At 43.9% G+C, this 22,407-nt stretch overlaps 1 protein-coding gene across 1 annotated transcript; it reads left to right on the forward strand.

The window, feature by feature from the left end:
* Positions 1 to 1,836: 1,836 nt before the first annotated feature.
* On the forward strand, positions 1,837 to 7,742 carry LOC117461766 (C-C chemokine receptor type 4-like). The gene is made up of 5 exons (XM_071206397.1): positions 1,837 to 1,854; positions 2,461 to 2,963; positions 6,858 to 7,277; positions 7,503 to 7,653; positions 7,735 to 7,742. Exons 2-5 carry the CDS (start codon positions 2,481 to 2,483, stop codon positions 7,740 to 7,742), a joined length of 1,062 nt encoding a protein of 353 aa, XP_071062498.1. The 5' UTR covers positions 1,837 to 1,854; positions 2,461 to 2,480.
* The last annotated feature ends 14,665 nt before the right edge of the window (positions 7,743 to 22,407 follow it).

Consider the following 22,407-nt stretch of genomic DNA (forward strand, 5'->3'; position numbering starts at 1 on the left):
ACAAATAGACAGCGTCTATTCACATCTACATCTATCTATGCTGAAGTCCGTCATAGTTTGGTTGAGAGACAAATGGTAAATAAACAGAAACCTGAGAAGAGTAAAGTGCTCATAGAGATCTAAATATATAATAAAATGTACTTTAAAAATGACTAGGGGGGAAATGTATGCTTTGTATTTGGTTTGTATTTTTATTGTGTTGTATTTTAATCCTTTGTTTTATTTTATCCACAAAGTAAGCCTATGAAATAATAATTGACAAACTAAATAATTAAAGGTCTAAACTGTTTTTTATATGCACAAAATATTAGGTTTTATAAATCACACCATGTTATTTATATTTTATTGTTATTATGTATTTTATTTTTTATCTCCACCTTAACTGTTAACATGGTGTTGTTAAGAGCAGGCTCTTTTATGCAATTGTATCAAAGATAGTAAGCAAAAAGGGACACTTATAAAGGTCTTTAAAAAGAGTTGCATACTGTTCTAACACAGAAGAAGAAGAAGAAGAAGAAGAAGAAGAAGAAGAAGAAGAAGAAGAAGAAGAAGAAGAAGAAGAAGAAGAAGAAGAAGAAGAAGAAGAAGAAGAAGAAGAAGAAGAAGAAGAAGAAGAAGAAGAAGAATCTACAGCTAACTGTGTAGATATCATAGAAAACATATTTAATACATTTGTGTTTTCCCATTATATGTTAGTCTAACGTCAAAAGTAAATCAATGAAAGAGGTTCTATCTATCGACGAAATATGTATTTTAATCATCTTACAACTGCTTGTTGGATTGATATTCTCCGCCTTTTAGAGGTTCACATCCCCAAGTACAAGCTAGTGGTAGAGTCAGGAGAGCAGTGCTGGTCAAATTGCAAACACAAGCTGTATAATCTTGAAAACCCCTGAACAAACGTTGGTGGTATACGATTCCATACCTGTAGCAGCTATTCAAGTTTATAGAATAACTTGTGCAGGTTGGCGCTATCATCAGTTAGAAAGCATATTTAAACATTTGTGTTTTCCCATGATATGTTAGTCTAACGTCAAAAGTAAATCGGTGCAATAGTATAATGACTTTATATGTTATATTTTTTATTTTAAATCATTTTTAGATTTTTCCTATCGTTTGGCATGTTGATTAGTATTTTAAGTCATTTCTGAACATTGAAATTGTGAATTTATGTATTTTTTCTGTTTTAAATCATTCTTTATTAAAGGTGGGGTAGGTAAGTTTCAGAAACCGGCTCGAGATACACTTTTTGTTATATTCCATGGAATGCTCTTAACATCCCGATAGCAATGAATATTTTAAGTGCTTTGACAAAAAATCCATAAAAAAATGTCATCTGTAGAAGCCGTAATACTGTAAAAAGTACAACCAATCCGTTTAGCCGGCCCGGCTAAACGGATTGGATGGCCTACCTGCCTGTCAGCCTTCCAAGGAAGTGGCAGATTTTCTCCGGTTGTGTATTTTCAAATTCTAGCGATCTCGAGCCGGTTTCTCAAACGTACCTACCCCACCTTTAAATGTATATTTGTTGGACTGTTGGTTGGATAGATCAACCAAATTAAGGATGTCATACTTGACTTTAGGTATGCTTTTATACAATTTATAAAAGTTTAAATGAGAAATCCACACTTGGGACAATGCTGTTTGTGTTATTGTGGAACAAGTATAAGACCAATACAATACACTTCTGAAAACAGTGAGGTTTACCAAAAACAAGTACTGAACATGTCTCGTAAGGTGATCGAAACCAACATGCCCAGCTCTGACATCATCTCCGTTCACCTTTGGGTTTCATACTTAAGGAACAATTCCCTATTCCAGTGATATCTGCACGAAGGACGTTGGTGTTAGCAGGTACAGTAAATTGCCACATTTCTCAAAAGTGTTCTAGACGGATTCATTATAATTTTTAATAATATCTCAAATGATGTCTATATAATGTTTTTTTGTTTAAGTAACATTTCGTTTTTGCTTAAAATGTTTGTCTTTTTTTATTTTATTCGGTCACTTTATATAAAAAAAACCTGGAAATTGAAGTATGAATATTTGAACGCTCAAATAATTTATCAAATATATGTACCTTCTCCCTTTCCTTTAGTGGGCCATGCAGAGAATTTATTTGGGGGGTATATTTAGAGGCACTTGTCAATTGAGAAGTTAACATGTTTCTAGTTGCGAAGAATAGTTATTAAACTGTCCAAATTTAAGACTGTTGATAATTCAAAATATAGAAACATTGTGAATGATAAGAGCCTGTTGCTGTTGAAATCTGTAATTTGGGTAAAGTGATGCTTTTGAATATATGAGATAAAACATGGAAATAAAGGAAGTCATATATCAAGAGAATGTTATTAATCTATGAAATGACTAATTTATCTGTAAAAACTGTTTTTACAATGTTACGTATCATCTAATTTCTTATAATTAAGTCTGTTTAACCCCCTTTACTCCTTTTTTCAGACTCTACTTGCTGAAGGAATATGGCAACAACTGACTCAGCCTATAACCTAACCACAGAAGATGATTCCTACTATGATTACGATTATGAGGATGAAGTGTGCAACAAATCAAGCATCGTTCAGTTTGGAGCAACCTTGACTCCAGTGGTCCTCTCCATTGTGGTCATCCTCAGTCTGTTTGGCAACATCCTGGTCATCGTGATTCTGGCAAAGTATGAGAATCTCAAATCTCTCACCAACACTTTGATCCTAAACCTGGCCATATCGGATCTCTTCTTCACCGCGGGTCTGCCCTTCTGGGTCTACTATCACATGTACGGATGGGCTTTAGGGCAACTTACATGCCAGATAGTCAACTTTTTCTTCTACGTTGGTTTCTACAGCAGTGGGATCCTCCTCATCCTGATGACTGCTCACCGTTATGTAGCCGTCATGAATCCTCTGTCTGACATTGTCTCCACCGCAGGCTCCTACAGTGTTATAGCGTGCGTGATCATCTGGGCAGTGAGTATATTGATTGCCAGTCCAACCTTCGCCTTTACCAAAGGCGACCAGAATCACTGTGTGTGTGAAAATTCTTTCTGGTGCTTATGGGGAATCTACCAGCAAAATGCTCTCTTCATTGTGAGTTCAGTGGTGTTTATTTTCTGCTATTCTCAGATCATCTGCAGGTTGCTGCGGCCTACTGCTCGAAGAAGAAAGAGCAAAACTTTAAAACTCATTGTTGCCCTTATGGTTGTTTTCTTTGTCGGCTGGGGACCTTTTAATATAGTGATATTTCTAAAGTCATTTAATTACTGGCCCAAACCATCTGTTGACTCAAAGGATCTATTGGAAAATTGCGAATCATCAAAGCCACTCGATTACGCCTTTTACATTAGCCGACTTCTGGCCTTTTCACACTGCTGCCTCAACCCTGTGTTTTATGTGTTTGTGGGGGTTAAATTCAAAAACCACCTGAAGAAAATGCTGAAGGGCTGGGGACAAAGCAACAACGGCTTACGCAATAGGCATAGCCGGCTTACAATTACATCCATAACAAGTGGTGAGGAATTGTCTATTTAGTTGATATGGAGAGCAGAGGTGAAACCCGAACTTCTAAACCAGAAAAGAGAACATCTAAAATCCTATTGACATTTGTAAATGTATATGGAACAAATAGAAAACAATCCTGGCTTGTTGTAATATTTGTCATGGATCTTGTGATATTGTTGTGACCTTTAATTAACATAATTTCCCACAAGCCCTATATCTTTGGGAATTTCATTCACAGGAAGAGAGAGAAAAAGTATTTGGATATTATTTTTGAGTGAGTTCACTATGAGATGGCCCTTCCTTAAAAAAAACACATAACCAAACAGAAATACACTGAAGAGTCTTGTTTCTGCTATCACTTGCAGATAAGCGCTGAGCACAAATCAATCTGAACAAGCTCATCTAATATAGTAAAAACGGTAAGCATTGTCCCTGCTAACCATTAAGGTGTTTGACTTTAGTAGCAGATTGACATGAACTCTGCCTTGACCAGTGGCGAGCCGTCAGGGCCCTCTAGGCCCTCTGTGAGGGCCTAAGATATTCTAAAAAATAATATTTGAAAACATTAAAAAAAAAACATTTGTTTTTTAAATATTATTTTTTATATTTTGTTGTTGTTACATTTTTCATTAATTTTACCAAAATAACTTGATTTAATTGTATTTAAAATAATATTTCCAAAGAAATAAATCTTTCGAATCTGCCTGTTCAGTTTCTGTTGGAATGTGAAGGGTTAAATGCCGTCTCTGCGAGTTACTGTGAAGACGGGAGAGCTTGGTCCCTCTCTACATTCACAGAGGGCCAGCGATAGTAACTCAACGAGAGAGTAATGTCAAATGACAGTACAATTGACCAATCATATCTTCCCTCTAAATGGGCGGGCTTTATTTTCACGGACTTTATGACAGGTTCCGCCCGCTGTGAGGTCTATGCAAGTGGTGCAGTGACGCGTCCTAAAACCCAGAAGTAAGCTTCGCTCGGATTCCCTCGACAGAAAGCAGTGGGATTTCTCCACAGGATTTTGGAAAATAGCTCGAAATAAGGTCTGTGGAAAACGAACCTGTTAGATAAATGCACGTTGTGTTCAGCCGGATAATATCCACATGTCTATCCTACTTTTTTTGATTCATAAATCTAATTGATAGATTTATGATCGATAGATTTATGATTAGCATAAGTTCGTTCATGATGGCTCACTTCAGTGATAGTGATGACATCGTTGCGAAATTATTAACCGAGTCATTTTCAAGATTGAGTTACAATGATAAACTGGAGTGGCAAAGGATCAGCTGCATGACCCGCAAGTGCTTCATCCAAAAGGACAGGATGGACTTTGTGTTTCAGTGATTTGATCATCAAAGGTAGGCCCAAGTCATTTTCAATGCGGGCCGCTGTGCCGACTTAATTCATTTGTAATTGTTACTTGGCTGTGGGTGCCCTGTCATGATAGGTGTTTATATAAATGGTGTTGTTTTGTGTGGTAGAGGGTCGCTGTCATTATATTGATTGCTTGCCATAAATCTAATTGATAGATTTATGATCGATAGATTTATGATTAGCATAAGTTCGTTCATGATGGCTCACTTCAGTGATAGTGATGACATCGTTGCGAAATTATTAACCGAGTCATTTTCAAGATTGAGTTACAATGATAAACTGGAGTGGCAAAGGATCAGCTGCATGACCCGCAAGTGCTTCATCCAAAAGGACAGGATGGACTTTGTGTTTCAGTGATTTGATCATCAAAGGTAGGCCCAAGTCATTTTCAATGCGGGCCGCTGTGCCGACTTAATTCATTTGTAATTGTTACTTGGCTGTGGGTGCCCTGTCATGATAGGTGTTTATATAAATGGTGTTGTTTTGTGTGGTAGAGGGTCGCTGTCATTGATGCGTTTTGCACCCCGGACCACTGTTTTGATATTCCGCTGAAGTATACGTTGAGACGTAATATCTCTTCTTTTTTTTCGAGGGAAGGGGGGGTCAGAGGGCCTAGGTATAAAAGTCACGGCTCGCCACTGGCCTTGACTATAGGTACATGGTGCCGAATTTCATTTTGTATTATTTAGTCAACATCTTCATCCCCCTGATCAGTCTATTGAGTTCACAGATAATCCTGCAAAAACAAAAAGCCAACTCTCCAAGATTATTACTAAGAGAGGTCAGAGGAGAATAAAGTGGTGCAAGCTGACAGAAATGTGGCAGTAACTTAAATGCTAAAGTTTGAGGGCATACAGCAGATGGAGAACACACAGGTTTTACTCCTGGCTCACAGAAACTGGAGAGAAGATTTCAAAAGCAGCGCCTGTTCTGACAAATCTCCATGTCTGCTGCTGGTCAGAATTTGGCGTGAATAACAGCAAGCCATGGATCCATCCTGCATTGAGTCAACGGTTCAGGCTGGTGGTGCAATGCTCTTTGGGATATTTTGTTGGCACATGTTGGGCCCTTACACACCAACTGAACACTGTTTGAATACCAGCAGTATAAGCAGTCATATCCCAGAGTAGACGTTGTCTCGATTTTTTTGTAATATACCCATTGACTATGTAAAAAAATGAATTGTTCCAAGCATTATGTAATCTACAATATCTAACCATAGTTTTTAACCAAATCCACTTATTTGATCTTTTAATATCCAATCAAACTGTGCTTTTACAAAAGGACAATCAGCTCCGTCTCATTTTGATCATATTTATGTGAAATCAAGTTCTTATTGAAACATTGATCATAGATTATATTATACTGCATATAATATGTCATACACTGTGTTTTCACTGCATTTTATTTTATGTTTTCCTATTAAACAATTCAGTTGTTTATATTGTCACCTTTAAGATTCTTGAAATCACAAAAGTAAAATATTTTATTTCGAACAATGTTGAATTTGTAACATAAATGTGTTTATTTTTCATTGATAATATCATTATAACTTTCATGCTTTACAATAAAATAGAGCAACAAATATTTCTGGAGTGTCTCCTTCCTGCTCTTAGATAATGTTATAAAAGAAGAACACATGTCACCATCTTTTGGAAATCTATATATTCATTCTTAAACTGTAATGATGATGCATCACCTCTGATTAATGTGAAACCAATGGAGGAGCTTCTTCATTAGTTTCCTCTTTTATTGAACAACTTCTGAAACTCACCACATGAAGTGACAGTTGTTGTTCAGGGTAAGTTGCTTAATATTTACTTTAATTGCTTTCCATATTTAATGGTCATGTTCTAACTATATAATTGTTTTCCATATTGTTATGTTTTTCTAGGAATTACTTTTTAAAACTTAATTTCACTTAGGGTCATCTTCTCCCTTATAATTACACTTTGCACATTTTTGTTTTCTGCTTATCTTTCCCAGAATACAACGTACAATGGCATCAACAACTCCACAGTGAACAGAGGTAAAAACTACTGCTCTGAAGTCTTTGAGTTGCTGCTTGACTTGGAAACCTTTGAAATCTACTCATACATTTTGATCTTCATCCTCAGTATCATAGGAAACTGCCTCCTCTTATATGTCCTCTTTCTCTATGAGAACTTAAAACATTTCACAAATCTATTTGTCCTGAACCTTGCCTGCTCCGATTTGATGATCACAGTCACACTTCCATTCTGGGCCGTCTCTCGGCTGCTGCAGGACTGGGACGTTGGTCATGTTGCCTGCACATTTGTGACAGTGACACAGATTGTTGGTATTTACAGTAGCATCATTCTACTGACTGCCATGACTGTGGACCGTTTCATAACTGTGGTGCTGCACAACATGCCAAGAAACAAAGTAAGGAGGCAGAGGTTTGCAGCATTGATCTGTGCAGCTGCACGGATCATCAGCATTTCTGTTTCTATATATTTTGCTACCAAAGTCACGGTGGAAGACTGGGGTGGTCGTTCGGAGTGTTTGAATCTGATGTCATATGTGGACTATGATTTTAAACTTGCAGTGTCTCTGCTCTTCTTCTTCCTGTTATCCATCATTGTTTTCTGCTATTCTGCCATCCTCAAGAAAGTGTTGCAGGCTTCAAACAGAAGAAAGCACAGGACGGTAGTGGTGGTGTTATGTATAGTTGCTGCCTTCATCATCTGCTGGGTACCTTACACGATTTTGGATATAATCGTGTCCCTCAATGTACCTGAAAACTGTAATGCATTAAAACGTGAGATTATTGCCTTAAGTATTTGTCAGATACTTGCTTATTTTCACTGCTGTATGAACTCTATTCTGTATATGCTCTCAGAAAAGTAGCGAAATAATCTTTTTAGTTGCAAGAAAGTCAGGAGGGTGAGAGACAGCAAGAGAACTACTGGCTCTTCTGTTAAGCAGAATGTTACTTTTATATAACAAAGCTCTGCTGTTGTGTTGGAACCAACCTGCGCAAACGCAGCGCAGACGCAGCGCAGACGCAGCGCAGACGCAGCGCAGCGCAGACGCTTCTGGTGGGATCAGGGGGTTAGGATGCAAAAAATGGTCTTTATAGCCAAGGTTCGGTACACGGGAGATCAGTCAGTAAGGCTACCAAAACAGACAAGGATTAGGCAGGTACCGGGTCAGGACATGAAGCTGGGTCTGGTACACGTGGAATCAAGATACTAGGAATACACACTGCTGGAACGCTAGGTATAACAAAGACGAACTGGCACAGAAGGGAATGTGGATGCAGACTAAGTAGACAGAGGGAGAGATGATAATGGGGCACAGGTGAGGCTAATTAGGGATGGGAAGCAGGTGTAGTTCAATCAAGAGCAGGAAAGCTGAAACTGAAATGAGAGAAACAAAAATGAAAACAGGAACAATAACAAAAACATCAACATGCTGGCTAGGGCCTTACAGTACCCCCCCCTCTAGGGATGGCACCTGACGTCCCAGGTAGTTCAGGATGTTGACGTTGAAAGTCTTGGATGAGGTCCTTACTAACATTACTGGTGGAGACCCATGACCTCTCCTCAGGACCGTAGCCCCCCCAGTCAACCAGGTACTGACGGCCCCGGCCTCTAGGTTGAACTTCCAAGAGGCATTTCACAGTATATACAGGTCCACCATCAATAAACCGGGGAGGGTGGAGGGGGTCTGGAGGTGGGAACCAGTGGACTCACTTTAACCGGTTTGATGCGTGACACATGAAATGTAGGATAGGCCCTCAAGGATCGAGGTTGAAGACGCACTGCCACATGATTGATGACCTTGGATACCGGGGAGGGACCCACAAAATGAGGAGCAAGTTTGCGAGACTCCACTCGAAGGGGCAGGTCTCGAGTAGAGAGCCACACACTTTGTCCAGGTTGGTAGGCAGGAGCAGAGATATGACGGTGATCGGCCATCCTCTTATAACGGGCTGAACTCTGTAGTAACACCTGGCGGGCCCGGCTCCAGGTGCGATGACATCGGTGTATGAGGGCATGGGCAGATGGAACACTGACCTCCCTCTCCAGGTCGGGGAACAACGGCGGTTGGTATCCATAGGCTCACTGAAAAGGTGAGAGACCAGTAGCAGAACTAGGCAAAGTGTTGTGTGCGTACTCCACCCAAATAAGATGTATGCTCCACGTGGCAAGGTTCTGAGACACCAGGCAGCGTAGACAGGTCTCAAGCTCCTGATTCAGCCGCTCCGTCTGGCCGTTAGACTGCGGATGATATCCAGAAGAGAGGCTGACTGTGGCACCGATGAGCGAGCAGAAAGCCTTCCAAAACTGTGAGGTAAACTGTGGACCCTGGTCTGACACAACATCCCTAGGGAAACCATGGAGACGGAAAACATGGAACAACACTGCCTCTGCTGTCTCTCTGGCAGATGGCAACTTCGGCAGCGGGACAAAGTGGATGATCTTCGAAAATCTATCCACAATTGTCAATATAGTGGTGTTACCTTGGGACGGCGGCAACCCTGTGATGAAGTCCAACGAGATGTCAGACCAGGGGCGATGTGGCACTGGAAGCAGGCGCAGAAGACCAGAAGGAGGCTGACGGGAAGTCTTGTTCCGGGCACAGACTGAACAGGCTGCCACGTACTCCTCGACCGACTTCTCCATGGAGGACCACCAGAACCGCCGCTTAATGAAGAACATGGTGCGGCGAACGCCAGGATGGCAGGAGAGGAGGGAAGTATGTGCCCAGTGGATGACCTGTGAGAGAAGGGGGTCAGGAACAAACAACCGGTTCTGTGGGCAACCGTCGGGAACCAGAACATTAGCACTCGCCTGCCTGACCCTCTCCTCAATGTCCCATGTGACTGCCCCCACTACACAAGAGGGAGGAATGATTAGCGAGGGAGTGCGAGGAGCTGGATCTGAATCAAACAGACGGGATAGGGCATCAGCTTTAGCGTTCTTAGAACCGGGACGGTATGACAGAGTGAAGTTGAATCGGGTAAAGAATAGGGTCCCATCTGGCTTGTCTAGAGTTGAGGCGTTTTGCAGATCTGATGTGCTGAAGGTTCTTATGATCGGTCCAGACTAGGAAAGGGTGCTCGGCTCCCTCCAGCCAGTGGCGCCACTCCTCCAATGGCCAACAACTCCCTGTTACCCACATCATAGTTTCTCTCGGCTGGGGAGAGTTTCCGAGACAGGAAAGCACAGGGATGGACCTTGTTGTCTCTCTTCGACCTTTGAGAGATGACTGCCCCAACACCCACATCTGAAGCGTCAACCTCAACCACAAACTGCTGAAGTGGGTCAGGAAGCGTGAGAATAGGGGCCGAAGTGAAGCTCCTCTTAAGCCTCTGTAACAGGCCCCGCTATGCAGGGCGCGATGACAGATAATATTTCCTGCAAAACAGGAGAAATTCTTAGCTGCTCGTTTGGCGGGTCTTGCCAGAATTTATTATTCATTTGGCACACACACAATTGTTAATGCCCTTTTCTGTCTCCAATATAAACATGTGTATATATATTCATGTCTTCAATATATTTGAAATAAACACCATGACTTAAAATAAGAATTTCTATATTCAAATATTGATTTTGTAATCAAACCCTTTTAAATACCTTCCCAGGCAAAGCATCAGAATCTATCTAATCTGTGCTAGCATTAGCATCCAACAAGTATTTATGTATTAACTCTGACCATAGAACACATACAGATTATACAAAACACACACACAAAATACTTAGGATATAAACCCGAAAAATATGTAAGTACAAAATGTACAGGAGCTGTAAACAATTACATTTACTTGCATTCACCTTGATCAAAGAGCTCAGTTATGATACATTAAAATAGCGACCGTCATGGCGCCATTACACACACACACACACACGCGCACACAGCAACCACGAGGCAGTCTCCTACGCAGCATTGAAGACAATAAACAACGTCCAAACACCACTTCAAACACTAGGACATCGTGACACAACACTACCGTGGATATTTATAACACTTGTGACAATATGTACACACAGGGCCGGCCCTTGGCATAGGCAGTATAGGCGAATGCTAAGGGTGCATCAATCAATGGGGGGCAGCGAAAAAAAGTTAGGAAAAAAAAAAGGAAGTTTTTATTTCATAACAACACAATTTCCCGATTTTGTATCAACAAAGTACATCTTATTATCTTATACTAACAGAACCCCCCCAAATCAAGTTGAACCGCCCCAGCCCCAATAAAAACCAGAGGTTTATGTGAAATAGTTCTTTTTTTAAATAATGGTTTAAGTGTGCAATTAGGTTTTAATTTTGTATTTGTGTTAATTTAAAATAAATCAAACTCCCAAAAAATGTATACAGCTTTTATTAACATTGGAATTTACTGTGTAAGCGGCCGCGGGGGGGAGAGCTTTAGAGAGCTCTCATGAAAGACTGAGAGGCTCTGATAACCTCAGCTCAGTGACGTAAAGGCACACCTTTATATGATCATTATAGTTAAAAAATAAGAGAATAGATTTTCATCTATTATCTTATAGTATAAAATACTATATGACAGTAAAAAAAAGTTGTTATTAATAAACAAGAATACAGTTTAAAAGGGGAGTGATTTGTAAGATATCCATAAATAAAAAGAAAATCTGTTTCCAGTTCTGTTTCATATGGATGTTGAGAAATGTATCCATAGATCTCCTAATGTTGCTCTCAAAGTGCACCAGATTGATTGAAAAAAAAAATCTTCCCAGGGGAGCATGCCCCCGGACCCCCAAGAGGAGGTTAGGTCCACCCCCCACTTAAATCATGTTCAAATGGATAGGATACTAAATACATTTGCACACATCTTGTGTCCATATCTTTCTGTTTTGGTGGTCATGCCACAACCGTGCATGCATGTGCGAGTCATAGTGAGTGTCTGCATTTGGAGGGGGGGGGCGGGCGCCAGCAAAAATCTTGCCTAGGGCAGCAAATTGGTCAGGGCCGGCCCTGGTTGATGAACAACCAAATTCTTAGCTGCTCGTTTGGCGGGTCTTGCCAGAATGGCAAGCCAACGGCAGCTCCGTCTCCACATCAGTCCGTGTATGGCAGTCCTTATGCCAACCCAAAACTCTCCCGTGGACCAGTCCAGTCCATGTGGGGATTGTGTTTTACCAGCCATGGGTAGCCCAAAATAAGAGGGTGTGAAAGGGAGTTAAAAAGATGAAAACTCAGGGATTTAGTGTGGCCGTTAGCGATGATAAGTTGAAGGGGCCGAGTACAGTGGGTGACTTGGCACCAGAGTTACTATTAGCCTACTTTTGTCGGTAACGGAGTAGTGTAACGCGTTATAATTCAGTAATCACACTACAGTTATTGCCCCGACACGCGTTACTTCGTTACTTTTATAAAATCAGTCATAATCACACTGACAGTCAAGAGGGTTTCCGCCGCAGGTTTATATGTAGGCTACGTAATCTGCGCGATTTGCGTGTCCACATCTCCACGTGCAGTGCTGCATAAACATGGCTGAGTCAGCGATAACTTTCGAGGGGTGGAGGTATGCCCATTATTTTGAGTTCGTCCAAAGAATAGACAGGAATGTGACGGTGAGGTGCAAACGGTGTCCAGACCAGAAGCTGTTCTCATTCATAACACTCCGTTCGATGTCTCACTATGGGATGCGCCTCATCGCGGAGCAAACAGAAGCATCAATCTCATTACGCCAATCCTGATTGGCTGGTGATCTTGACGTCAGCGTCAGGGAAATCACCCCCTATAAGTAGCTTGCGCCACAACGTATGCGTCATTCAAACACCTCTTCTCACTTCAGAGCACATCTCTACAGTAGCCGGGCAAGCTTCACTGTCCACAGACTGAACCCAAATACCCATTTCGGTCGACGGGCGCTCGCCGGCTACTCCTTCTGCTTCACAGGAAGACGGTAGTACTAACGCTGTTAGTATTTTAAAAATCGACCTCGCCCTTCTCTTACCCGAGAAAGTAAGGTTGGTCCGATTTTTCAAGCTAGCAGCACACCTGTTGCTAGCTCGCTCCCTCTCTACCATCACCACGGTAGCGAGGACGTTTTTCTTTTCTCTTCTCCACGGAGGAGGAAAGGATTAAAGGAGCATACTGCCACACCAGTCAGTATTCTCCGGGAATAAAAGACCCACACCGTCCTTTTTCTCCGGATTAAGGACAAGGTGGTAATACCTTTTTCTCCCGTCCCACCTGTCGAGAGCGGGCCCTCTCCACGCCACGAGGCGACCAAGATGGACGCCCCTCTCCCTCACACCAGAGGAGTCAGGGACTCGGTGGCTCGACTCTGCGGCTGCGGGTTGAAGATCTCGGGCACAGACACACACCAGGTCTGTTCGTCCTGCCTCGGGCTGGAACACGCCCGAGGCGCTATCGACAACCCCGGCTCATGCGGACATTGTGTCCGCTTCACCGTTAAGAGCCTCCGCCGACGGTTAGCAACAGGAACAGGACCCCCCCATGTGCATGGACCCGCCGGCCGGCAGTCAAGACACGGGGGCGTCCGCCACAGAGAGTGAACCCCTCTCCGTGTCAGTCTGGGGCTCATTATCCGCGATGGCCACAGAACCGGAATCCCGCGCCCTGGCAGGCCGGGACCCGGTGATGACAAGACACGCGGGAACGGATTCCCGCACTTTATCAAGCTGGGGCTCCCGGTTAGACCTCACCATGGTCTCACCCGCGGAGGATGTCCTCGAGCTGGACTATGAGGAGGACGAAGAGGAGGACGCCCTGGCGGATGAACAAGAAGAGGACACCTTCATGTCATCGACCCAGGCTGCATAGCCTGGAGCGAGGGCTGCTCTCCCGGGCGATAGCACACCAGCTTCGCCCGGTCTGAGCATGGACCTGCAGGCCGTGTGCAAACGCGCTGCGGTCAGACTCAACGTCCCGTGGCCTGATATGGCCAAGGAGACCTCCAGGTCCCGCTACGAGGGGAAACATCTTCCCCAAGCAGCGGGCAAAAAGAGGCAACTCCTTCCGGTCTTCACGGAAATGTTGGATGAAGTGTCGGTCTCGTGGAGAGACCGACCCTTCAGCAACAAGGTCCCAATCCAGGGTGCCCCCTACCTAGACTGCGACGGAATGGAGAGGCTCTGCCTGCTCCGCATACCGCCCATGGAACCGCTGGTAGCCCATCACTGAGCAGGAACCCCACGATGCCAGCAAAGTCGGACCGCTTTCAGTCTACAATGACTGAAAAGTCCTACAAAGCGGCAGCGCTGTCCGCCAGGGCCCTGAACGTGTCCTCGCTGCTAACCGCCTACCAAGCGGAGCTCTGCGAGGACCTGTCGGGTAGCCCGGGAGCAGCCACTCTGGACGAGATGGCAGCGGTCCAGCGCTGCGCCGTCCAGGCCACGGGCAAGGTAATGTGGATCATGGTGGTGCAGGAAAGAGCGAGATGGCTAAACCTCACCAACCTCCCTGACCGAGAAAAGGAAGATGTGCTGGATATGCCCATCGTTCCCGAGGGAATCTTCGGCTCCGCTCTTGCCTCCATGCAAAGGAGGTGTGAGATGAAGTAGAAGGAGGACGAGGCACTCCACCTCTGCCTCCCTCGAAGGGTCCAGCCGCTGCCTTCGCAGCAGCAGTCCTTCACCCAAGCTGTCTCGAACTCTGCTTGGTTTAAAGCACCGGACAAGCAGAGGTCGCAGCCCACCCTGAGTCCCCAGCCCAGGCTGGAGACAAGGGCAAGTTGGCCGAGAAAATCTCCGGTTCCGGCTGCAGCTCAGGCTCAGCCAACCCAGATTTTCGGCCAGCAGTCCAGGAAGAAGAAGCGAGCGGCATGACAGCCCCTCCTTCTCCCCTCCGTGAATGTGTTCCCGCCGCCTCGAGAGATGCCTGAACACCATCCGCACAAACACATGTCACACGTTGATTGATTCTTTTGTTATAAAACATTTGCCGCTGACGCATCCAGGCCTCAGGCCAAGGGCGCAGCTCAAAAAAATGAAAAGAAAATCAATAAAACCAATAAACAGCCCGTCAATTGTTCCCCTTCTGAGAGCAGCTACGGCATCTCTCAAAAGGCGGATTACTGACGGGTCTGTGAAGGCACCACCGCCACGCGCACGCGCCGGCTGGGGCTTTAAGGGCACCACCGTCACGCGCATGCGCTGTGCCGGCTGGAGCTGTAAAGGCACCACCGTCACACGCATGCGCAGTGCCGGCTGGGGCTGTGAAGGCACCACCATCACGCGCATGCGCAGTGCCGGCTGGAGCTGTAAAGGCACCACCGTCACACGCATGCGCAGTGCTGGCTGGAGCCGTAAGCGTGAAATCTCAGCTGGCTCTAAAGAGCATACAGCAGGGGATACTCACGACATCTACCTGGGCTTCTCAAAACAGTTACACACTATCTGTTTTCACAAGCCCAGAGAGAGTCAATCCATATTCTGGAGAGAGAGGTTCTCTCTCTCCTAGAAAGAAGGGGTTTATCTATAATGCCCGCCGAGCAGAGTCAGATTACGCAGACAAATGTCCACGTAAAACACCCGCTCAACATGGGTCTGATAATAAAACTAAACCCCGCGCGCCATGGCGTGCGGAGAGTATTGGTTATTATGTAATGCGTAGTGGCACTACACCCGACTTTTCTAGTACGGGACGCGCCTACGGGTGCTGTCCTTTCACGGAAGGTGGTCACTACGGACGCATGTCAGACAGGCTGATAGGGTGTTTACGAAGGTCGCCCGGTGAGGGGTCTCTAGAGCAGAGACCTCCAGCGGGCGCACGTAAATCACCCGGAGCTTTTAGCGGTGTTCCCCACCCTAAAACGCTTCCTGCCTTCTCTCAGAGGACACCATGTCCTCGTGAGGACAGACAACACGACATCGTGTATGAACCGCCAAGGGAGGTTGCGTTGTCTCCAGTCACACACACTGGCACACAAACTGATCCCTTGGAGCGGCAGACATCTCCTCTCTCTGAGAGCGACACAGGTACCGGGAGTGATGTAGTGATGTGTCGGTCGCGGATCTAGATCGGCATGAAGGCACATTATGCAATGTGCAAATTATCCCGCTTATTACACATGGCCACATTCTCAACAAAGTAACGACATGACTCCCAATATTAATTGAAAAGCTTTTATGGATTTAGAAAATGATTTTATTGATTTAAAAAATAGTTTTATGTATTGATTTAAATTGACATGCATCCGCTAAGAAAAGTAGTCCGTTGTTACTGTTTGAACTAACGTAACAACGGCAGGAACTGCTTCGATAGTGTTTTTGAGGAGCTTTTTGATTACAGATTTGAAAACATCGTTGCTTGCACAATGTGCACAAAGTAGCACAATTCATTATGTCAAACCTTGGAAAGTATCTAGGTATCCCTGCCCTAATGCCAAAGTAACTGCCAACTGAATATGTGTCGCCGTTTGATGTCTATGTCTGGACCGCTGCGTAAAAAGGAGGGTTTCTGCCACATTACTTCTCTTCTTACTTCTATAAGAATAAAACACGGAGGACGGAGATCTCTTTTTGTCCCCCTCTTCTCCCCGCTGCAGCCTAGCAGCTGATCTCAGAGCACGCTCCCCTCTCCTGCAGGGGGGCGTGGTCAGCTGCAGCTCACAGAATCAGCCCCCTGCAAAAACAGCGCTGGAAAGAGAAAATGGAGCGAAATGAGGCATGGCTAAAATGCAGGATCTTTTTGGTATTTTGAAAAAATATTTATTTATATAGGCCTACTTTATATAGGTCGATACAGTAGCCCCTTTTTTAAAATAGTTTTTATAGGTGTTGCTATCTGTTTTGTGTAGCGTGGTTGCAGTGGCACAGCCCCACCTAGTGTCAGCAGAAAGTATTAAAAATAATGATTACAAAAAAATGCAAAAAATAAATTCAAAAATATATAAAATATATATTTTCATGTTTAATCCTCTGATTCGTCTGTACATTGCTGTTTTAGTCTGTGCTCTTCTAATTAGTGTCTACAGTGTGCCTATTGAGCTGTTTAGAGCCATGCAGGACAAAACCCGATCCTGCCCCTCCCTGTTTAAATCAATGGTGACTGTAAAAACTACACTGCGCATGCTCAGAGTATTGTCCTATTTAATGTGTGTGGCAAAAAAATAATGACCATAGGGGCATAGTGCTGCCATCCCCACCATACGTCATCTCACATCATTCAGAGCTGATTGGCTGTAAGTATGTGTGCCGCGAAAAGTGTGGTGTATGAAGAGGAGACGAGAGAGCTGCAGTGACGCGTCCTAAAACCCGGAAGTAAACTGCGCATGGCTTCCCTCGACCTAAAAGCAATGAGATTTCTCCATAGGATTTTAGAAAATAGCTCAAAATAAGATCTGTGGGAAACAAACCTGTTAGAGATAAATGCACGTTTTGTTCAGCCGGATAATATCCACATGTCTACCCTACTTTTATAATTTTCGAATCATAAATCTATTGATTAGATTAGATTTATGATAGACTTTTGAAACTACAAGAAGATAAGGAGGACTTTTACAAAAAAGTAATAGCGATTTTTGTCCAGAAGGATAGGCATTAGCAAATGGACTTCATCTTCATGTCAAGGTAAGACTGCAATTTTATTGAAAATGGGATCTTACTAAGAGAGAACAATTCAATATTTAAATGATAAAATTACATTTTTTGGGTATCCTTTTGTTGAACTGTCCGTTTAAAATTAATTGAAGCATCAGACAAAAAAAGCTTTTGAAAATAATATTATATTTTGATTTAGGTCAAAATATAATATTTGTAAACCTGAAGAGTCAGGTGCCTCACCAGCCATGAACCTCACTGCAGAAGCTTATAGACATCTAAGTTTTTTGTGCCCCACCACTTTTGTACATATAGAAACGCCACTGCGTGGTTGTACAAGCAAGTCAATGCATTCATTGGGTGGTATCAGAGAGTTACACGGGTCTGTAAATGCAATAAAAACAATTGGCCACAGCAAATCATTTATATTAAACATGTAATTTTTACTTTTGAATACTTCAGTACAAAGGATGTATTGAATACTTTAAGTGATATATGTGTACACATATCAATCATTAGTCAAAACAGGGAGCTACATTTGATTTAATTATAAAAGGTATAATATGTGGTAAACTGAAGAGCCGTTTGGGAGCCGAAAGAGCCGGCTCTTCTTGGTGAGCCGAGCCAAATGATCCGGCTCACCAAGAAGAGCCGGAATTCCCATCACTAGAGTGATGCACCTCGGGACAGAACTATTGTCCAGAGGTGCACCACTCTGCAGACTGGACTCCACATCCAAGGATCGTGAGTCCGCTGTGGGTGCGTTACGGCAGAGCCGCGTTAAATCTGTTCGCAAAAAGAAAATATGCTCAATGACAGCTGTTCTCTTTAATGCACGATTTAAACGCACTGTTAGGCGGGGACGCACTCGTACACGATTGACCTCCGGGTCCTCTGTACGCGTTCCCACCCCTGGCTCTGTTACCCCCAACTCTGACCAGAGTGAAGGAGCAACGCCACACACTTATCCTGATGGTTTCGCCCTAGCCCGCAACGTACGGGGCTGGCGGAGATATATCAGCTGTTGTGGGGGCAGTCATGGCAGCCCCCACCACGCAGGGACAGATTGTCTCAGGCTGGGGGGGCGATCCTTCACCCACGCCCAGAGCGCAGGGCACTATGGGCCTGACCCGTGAGTGGTACAATCTGAATACAGTGGGACTCCCTCAGAAGGTGATAAACACTATTCAGAGTGGGAGCTTCCTCCACCAGGTCTCTTTACGACTGTAAGTGGAGGGTGTTTGAGGAGTGGTGCCTTCAAGAAGGGCACATCTCTTTTCAATGTCCTGTCGGGGTGATTTTATCATTCCTACAGGACTTGATCGATAAACACAGAGCTTTCTCCACGATCAAGGTGTACCTGGCTGCTATTGCTGCATGCCATGTGGGCTTTGAGGGTAAGACGGCTAGCCAACATCCTTTGGTTTGCCGTTTTATGAAGGGAACTCGCAGGCTCCTCCCTGTCTCCAGGTCGCTGGTGCCCTTATGGGACCTGGCAGTGGTTTTAAATGGGCTCAGAATGACCCCCATTTGAACCCCTGGAAGGAGCTGACATGAAACATCTGTCACCAGGCCCGGACTGGCCATCGGGAGGACCGGGAGGTTTCCCGATGGCCTGGCCTGCTAAGTGGCCTGCAGGCCTGAGGAATTCTTTTTTTTTATGTATGTATTGTGAACGCAACGCTGCGCAAATGTGGGTCTGACTCTGCCTCACAGAGGGTGACTGGCTGTCTACATGATGTGGCCTGCCGACATGGCCACTTGCATACAGAGATCATACACTAATGCCCTCGATTGGTCTCTGTGTGTCATTCAAGCTCGGGAGGGTGTGTTATGTGTGGCACGAGCGAGCGAGAGAGAGAGAGCGCGTGCACCGGTTACGTGTATCGTTGTTGTTAGCATCTGGTGCTAGCTAGCTGCGCTAACGGATATAATGAGCTGTCAACAAGGTGGAGGAGAGTCCTCTCCTGTCAGACTGAGAGACTGATAACTACAGCTCAGGTGAGGTAAAGGACTCTGAGTGTTTAGATAGTTAACTTAGTCTAAGTTCTCTGTGGGTCTCAAACGGTTTGGTCACCATTTATGTAAACACATATTTCCATTTGAGGGGTGAGTGATTAGTAAAATATGGATGAATAATTATTTTCACTAGGTGAAAAAAGGTAAGATAAACTTTAAAAACTTGTTGAGAGCTAAAACTGGTCGTTGCTGCTGCCTCAAAGAGGAGCAGGGGGAGAGGGGTGAGGCTGGTTCAGGAGCCCAGACACACTCACAACCAGTAGCGTAGGCAGAAATGTACTTTAGGGTGGACCTGTAAAAAATAGGGTGGGCCAGATTTTTCTTCTGCGCATCAGAAGCTAACAACAATCCCCGCCGGTACCGGTGGCAGATTACTTTTAGAATACTTTCTTTTTCCATAACAGATGGGTATGTTTTGGTGAACAGCAGACACATATTTTACCGTTTTAATGGCTTATCAAAAACTCAAACACAACATCTTGGTGTCATTCTGGACAGCTCTCATCTGCACCACAGGTAAAAAACATCACCCGGACTGCATTCTTTGTACTGTCTTAAAACCTTTCCTTAGAATATGTTATGAATTGTAAGGTGTCCTTGGGTGCTTTGAAAGGCGCCCCTAAAGAGAATGAATTATCATTATTATTTATTATTATTATCTGAAACGATGTAATAACTTTTCAAACTGTTTCCAGTCACTTGCCCCATGCATTCAGCAGCAGCAGGCCATTCACTTTGATTTTATCCCGTTATAAATGTCATCATTTCGACAATAAAGAAATGCTACATAAACGTTATCTTGCACATTTTATCTAACCATCTCCGTTTCTAACTTTCAATATATTTTAAAAGAGATCTCTCTCTCTCATCTGCGTGCGGGGGTGGGGCCTCACAGACACGCTGCATCTCTCTCTCTCCCTCACAGACATGCTGCAGCGCTGTGCAGTGTGCACACAGTTCTGCCGGTAATGAATATTACATTTTGTGAGGAAACTTTTCCACCAATAATTCCAATAAGTATTCCAAAATGTATTCACTTCAGGTTTACGAAAGTAACTGTAATCAAATTACTCGTTTTTCAAATGTAACGGCAGCTGAATACACTTGATTTTTGTATTCTGATTACGTAACGCCGTTACATGTATTCCGTTATAACCCAACCCTGTGTATATCTCTCCGGACTGTCCACCAGCAGATGAAAAACACCCACCTCTCCCCCTCTTCCAAGGGACGAGGGAACCGTGCGGCAGAGTTTCCGTTAACATTTTATTTCTTCTGACAGCCCAGCAGCAGGAGTAAAGAGGTGGGGAGAGGGAGATGTGGGGAGAGGGAGGCGGGGCTATTTTATCGTTTTCAGAAAATGATCGTATAGATCGCTGCTAGATGAGGGCAGTGGGGGCTCTTCTTGGAGTCTGGCTTTTAAAAAAAAAACAAAGTTCATTAGTGAACTTTGAGCCATCATTTATTTTGCAGGCAGCTCTCTGCCTCTCTCACGTTATTATGGCGCGCACCGGAACCAACAATCAGTTTTTACCGTAAATGAGTTCGGTTCAGAGGACAAAGCACATACAACATTAATTAAACTCGATATTTGTTCACTTGAACTTCACTTTGAATGCTTGGATATTCTCAATGGGTGAATACATTTTCTTATAATAATAATAATAAAAAAAAGAAATTAGAGATTTTTTCTTTTAAATGACACCAAAGCTTTCTCAGGGTGGGCCAATGAGTAAACTGAGTGGGCCTGGGCCCACCCTGGCCCTATGGTGGCTACGCCACTGCTCACAACTATAAATGAACCAAAAACAAATAAATAAACAAGTTCAAATGTTTTTCATATTGGATATGGTATGTTATTGGTTATGGCCATGTTTTTATGGTTTTATGATTATTTAAATGTATGCAGTTATGTTTCATATGGGTGTAGTCTCTTTATTTCCCCCTCAAAGTGCACCAGATTGATGCATTTAAGTCCAACATTTAACAAAAAAATCTTACTAGGGGAGCATGCCCCCGGACCCCAGAGCCTTTGCTACAAGAGGCCTCAACAGGGGAACAAAATTAAGTCCAAGTCTCTTGGCTAATCTCAAATCAATGAAACTCTCATGTGCTCCGGAGTCAATTTGAGCAGCATGAGACAAAGTCTGAGTAGGTGTAATTAGCTGAGCAGAGGTGAGAGTACGAGAGGGACAAAAAGAAACAGTTCGGCTCACCAGGACCCTCCTACTTACTGATGAGCCTGGTCTTTTAATGGGCATCTGGCTACAAAGTGACCCATCTGTGAGCAGTAAATGCACCTCCCCTCCCATAGGCGGCGCTGGAGTCAGCCTTGCTCTTCCCAACTGCATGGGTTCCTCCTGGGCAGTAGGCGGCGCTGGAGAGTCTGTCGTCTGGAAACGCTGCTTGGGGGAAGACTGCGCTCTCTGACCGGGCGGAGAATAGGGGTGGGCGATACTACAAAATCTGGATTCGATCCGATACCAAGTATTTCAGGGCCAGTATCGCCGATACCGATACTTATACTTTTTAAAATGAAAAGCGTCTTATGTAGCCTACTTTCACATAGTGGAGAGCTGCATGACATGATTTTTGAGCTGAAAGCATGATACATAGACTAAATCTGAATTAATTTTCATGATTAAAGACAGGACAGTTTTTATAGACACATAAACGTTTTACTTTTGCAAATTTAAAGTGCAAACATGAAAAATAACAATACAAAGTGGCCACAGTAGCGAACTGCCTTCTTGCACACATCACAGTTCGCTAAGTTTTCATTGACAGTTGTGAAATAGCTCCAAACAATGCTCCTCTTTCTCTCAGCCATCATGCGCGTGTGTGTGTCGCGAGACGCTGGCTGGAGTAGCAGTGGAGAAAAGAGCGCATATACTTGTGTTCGTCTGCACTTGGCACATAGTTTTTGATGAAATTGACGAGTAGAGGAGAGGGGGAAAAAAAGTAGAAAAGTATCGATCCTATTGGCTCTAGTATCGATATTTTTAAACGTAACG

The sequence above is a fragment of the Pseudochaenichthys georgianus genome, chromosome 17, assembly GCF_902827115.2.
Source record: "Pseudochaenichthys georgianus chromosome 17, fPseGeo1.2, whole genome shotgun sequence".
Taxonomy (NCBI): Eukaryota; Metazoa; Chordata; class Actinopteri; order Perciformes; family Channichthyidae; genus Pseudochaenichthys; species Pseudochaenichthys georgianus.

What these genes read in the sequence shown, in the direction of transcription:
- LOC117461766 (XM_071206397.1), top strand. Translation starts at nt 2,481, where the DNA reads ATGGCAACAACTGACTCAGCCTATAACCTAACCACAGAAGATGATTCC. An exon ending in CGTGCGTGATCATCTGGGCA is followed by an intron (nt 2,964 to 6,857) that starts GTGAGTATATTG and finishes TATCTTTCCCAG; the next exon opens with AATACAACGTACAATGGCAT. An exon ending in ACAACATGCCAAGAAACAAA is followed by an intron (nt 7,278 to 7,502) that starts GTAAGGAGGCAG and finishes GCCATCCTCAAG; the next exon opens with AAAGTGTTGCAGGCTTCAAA.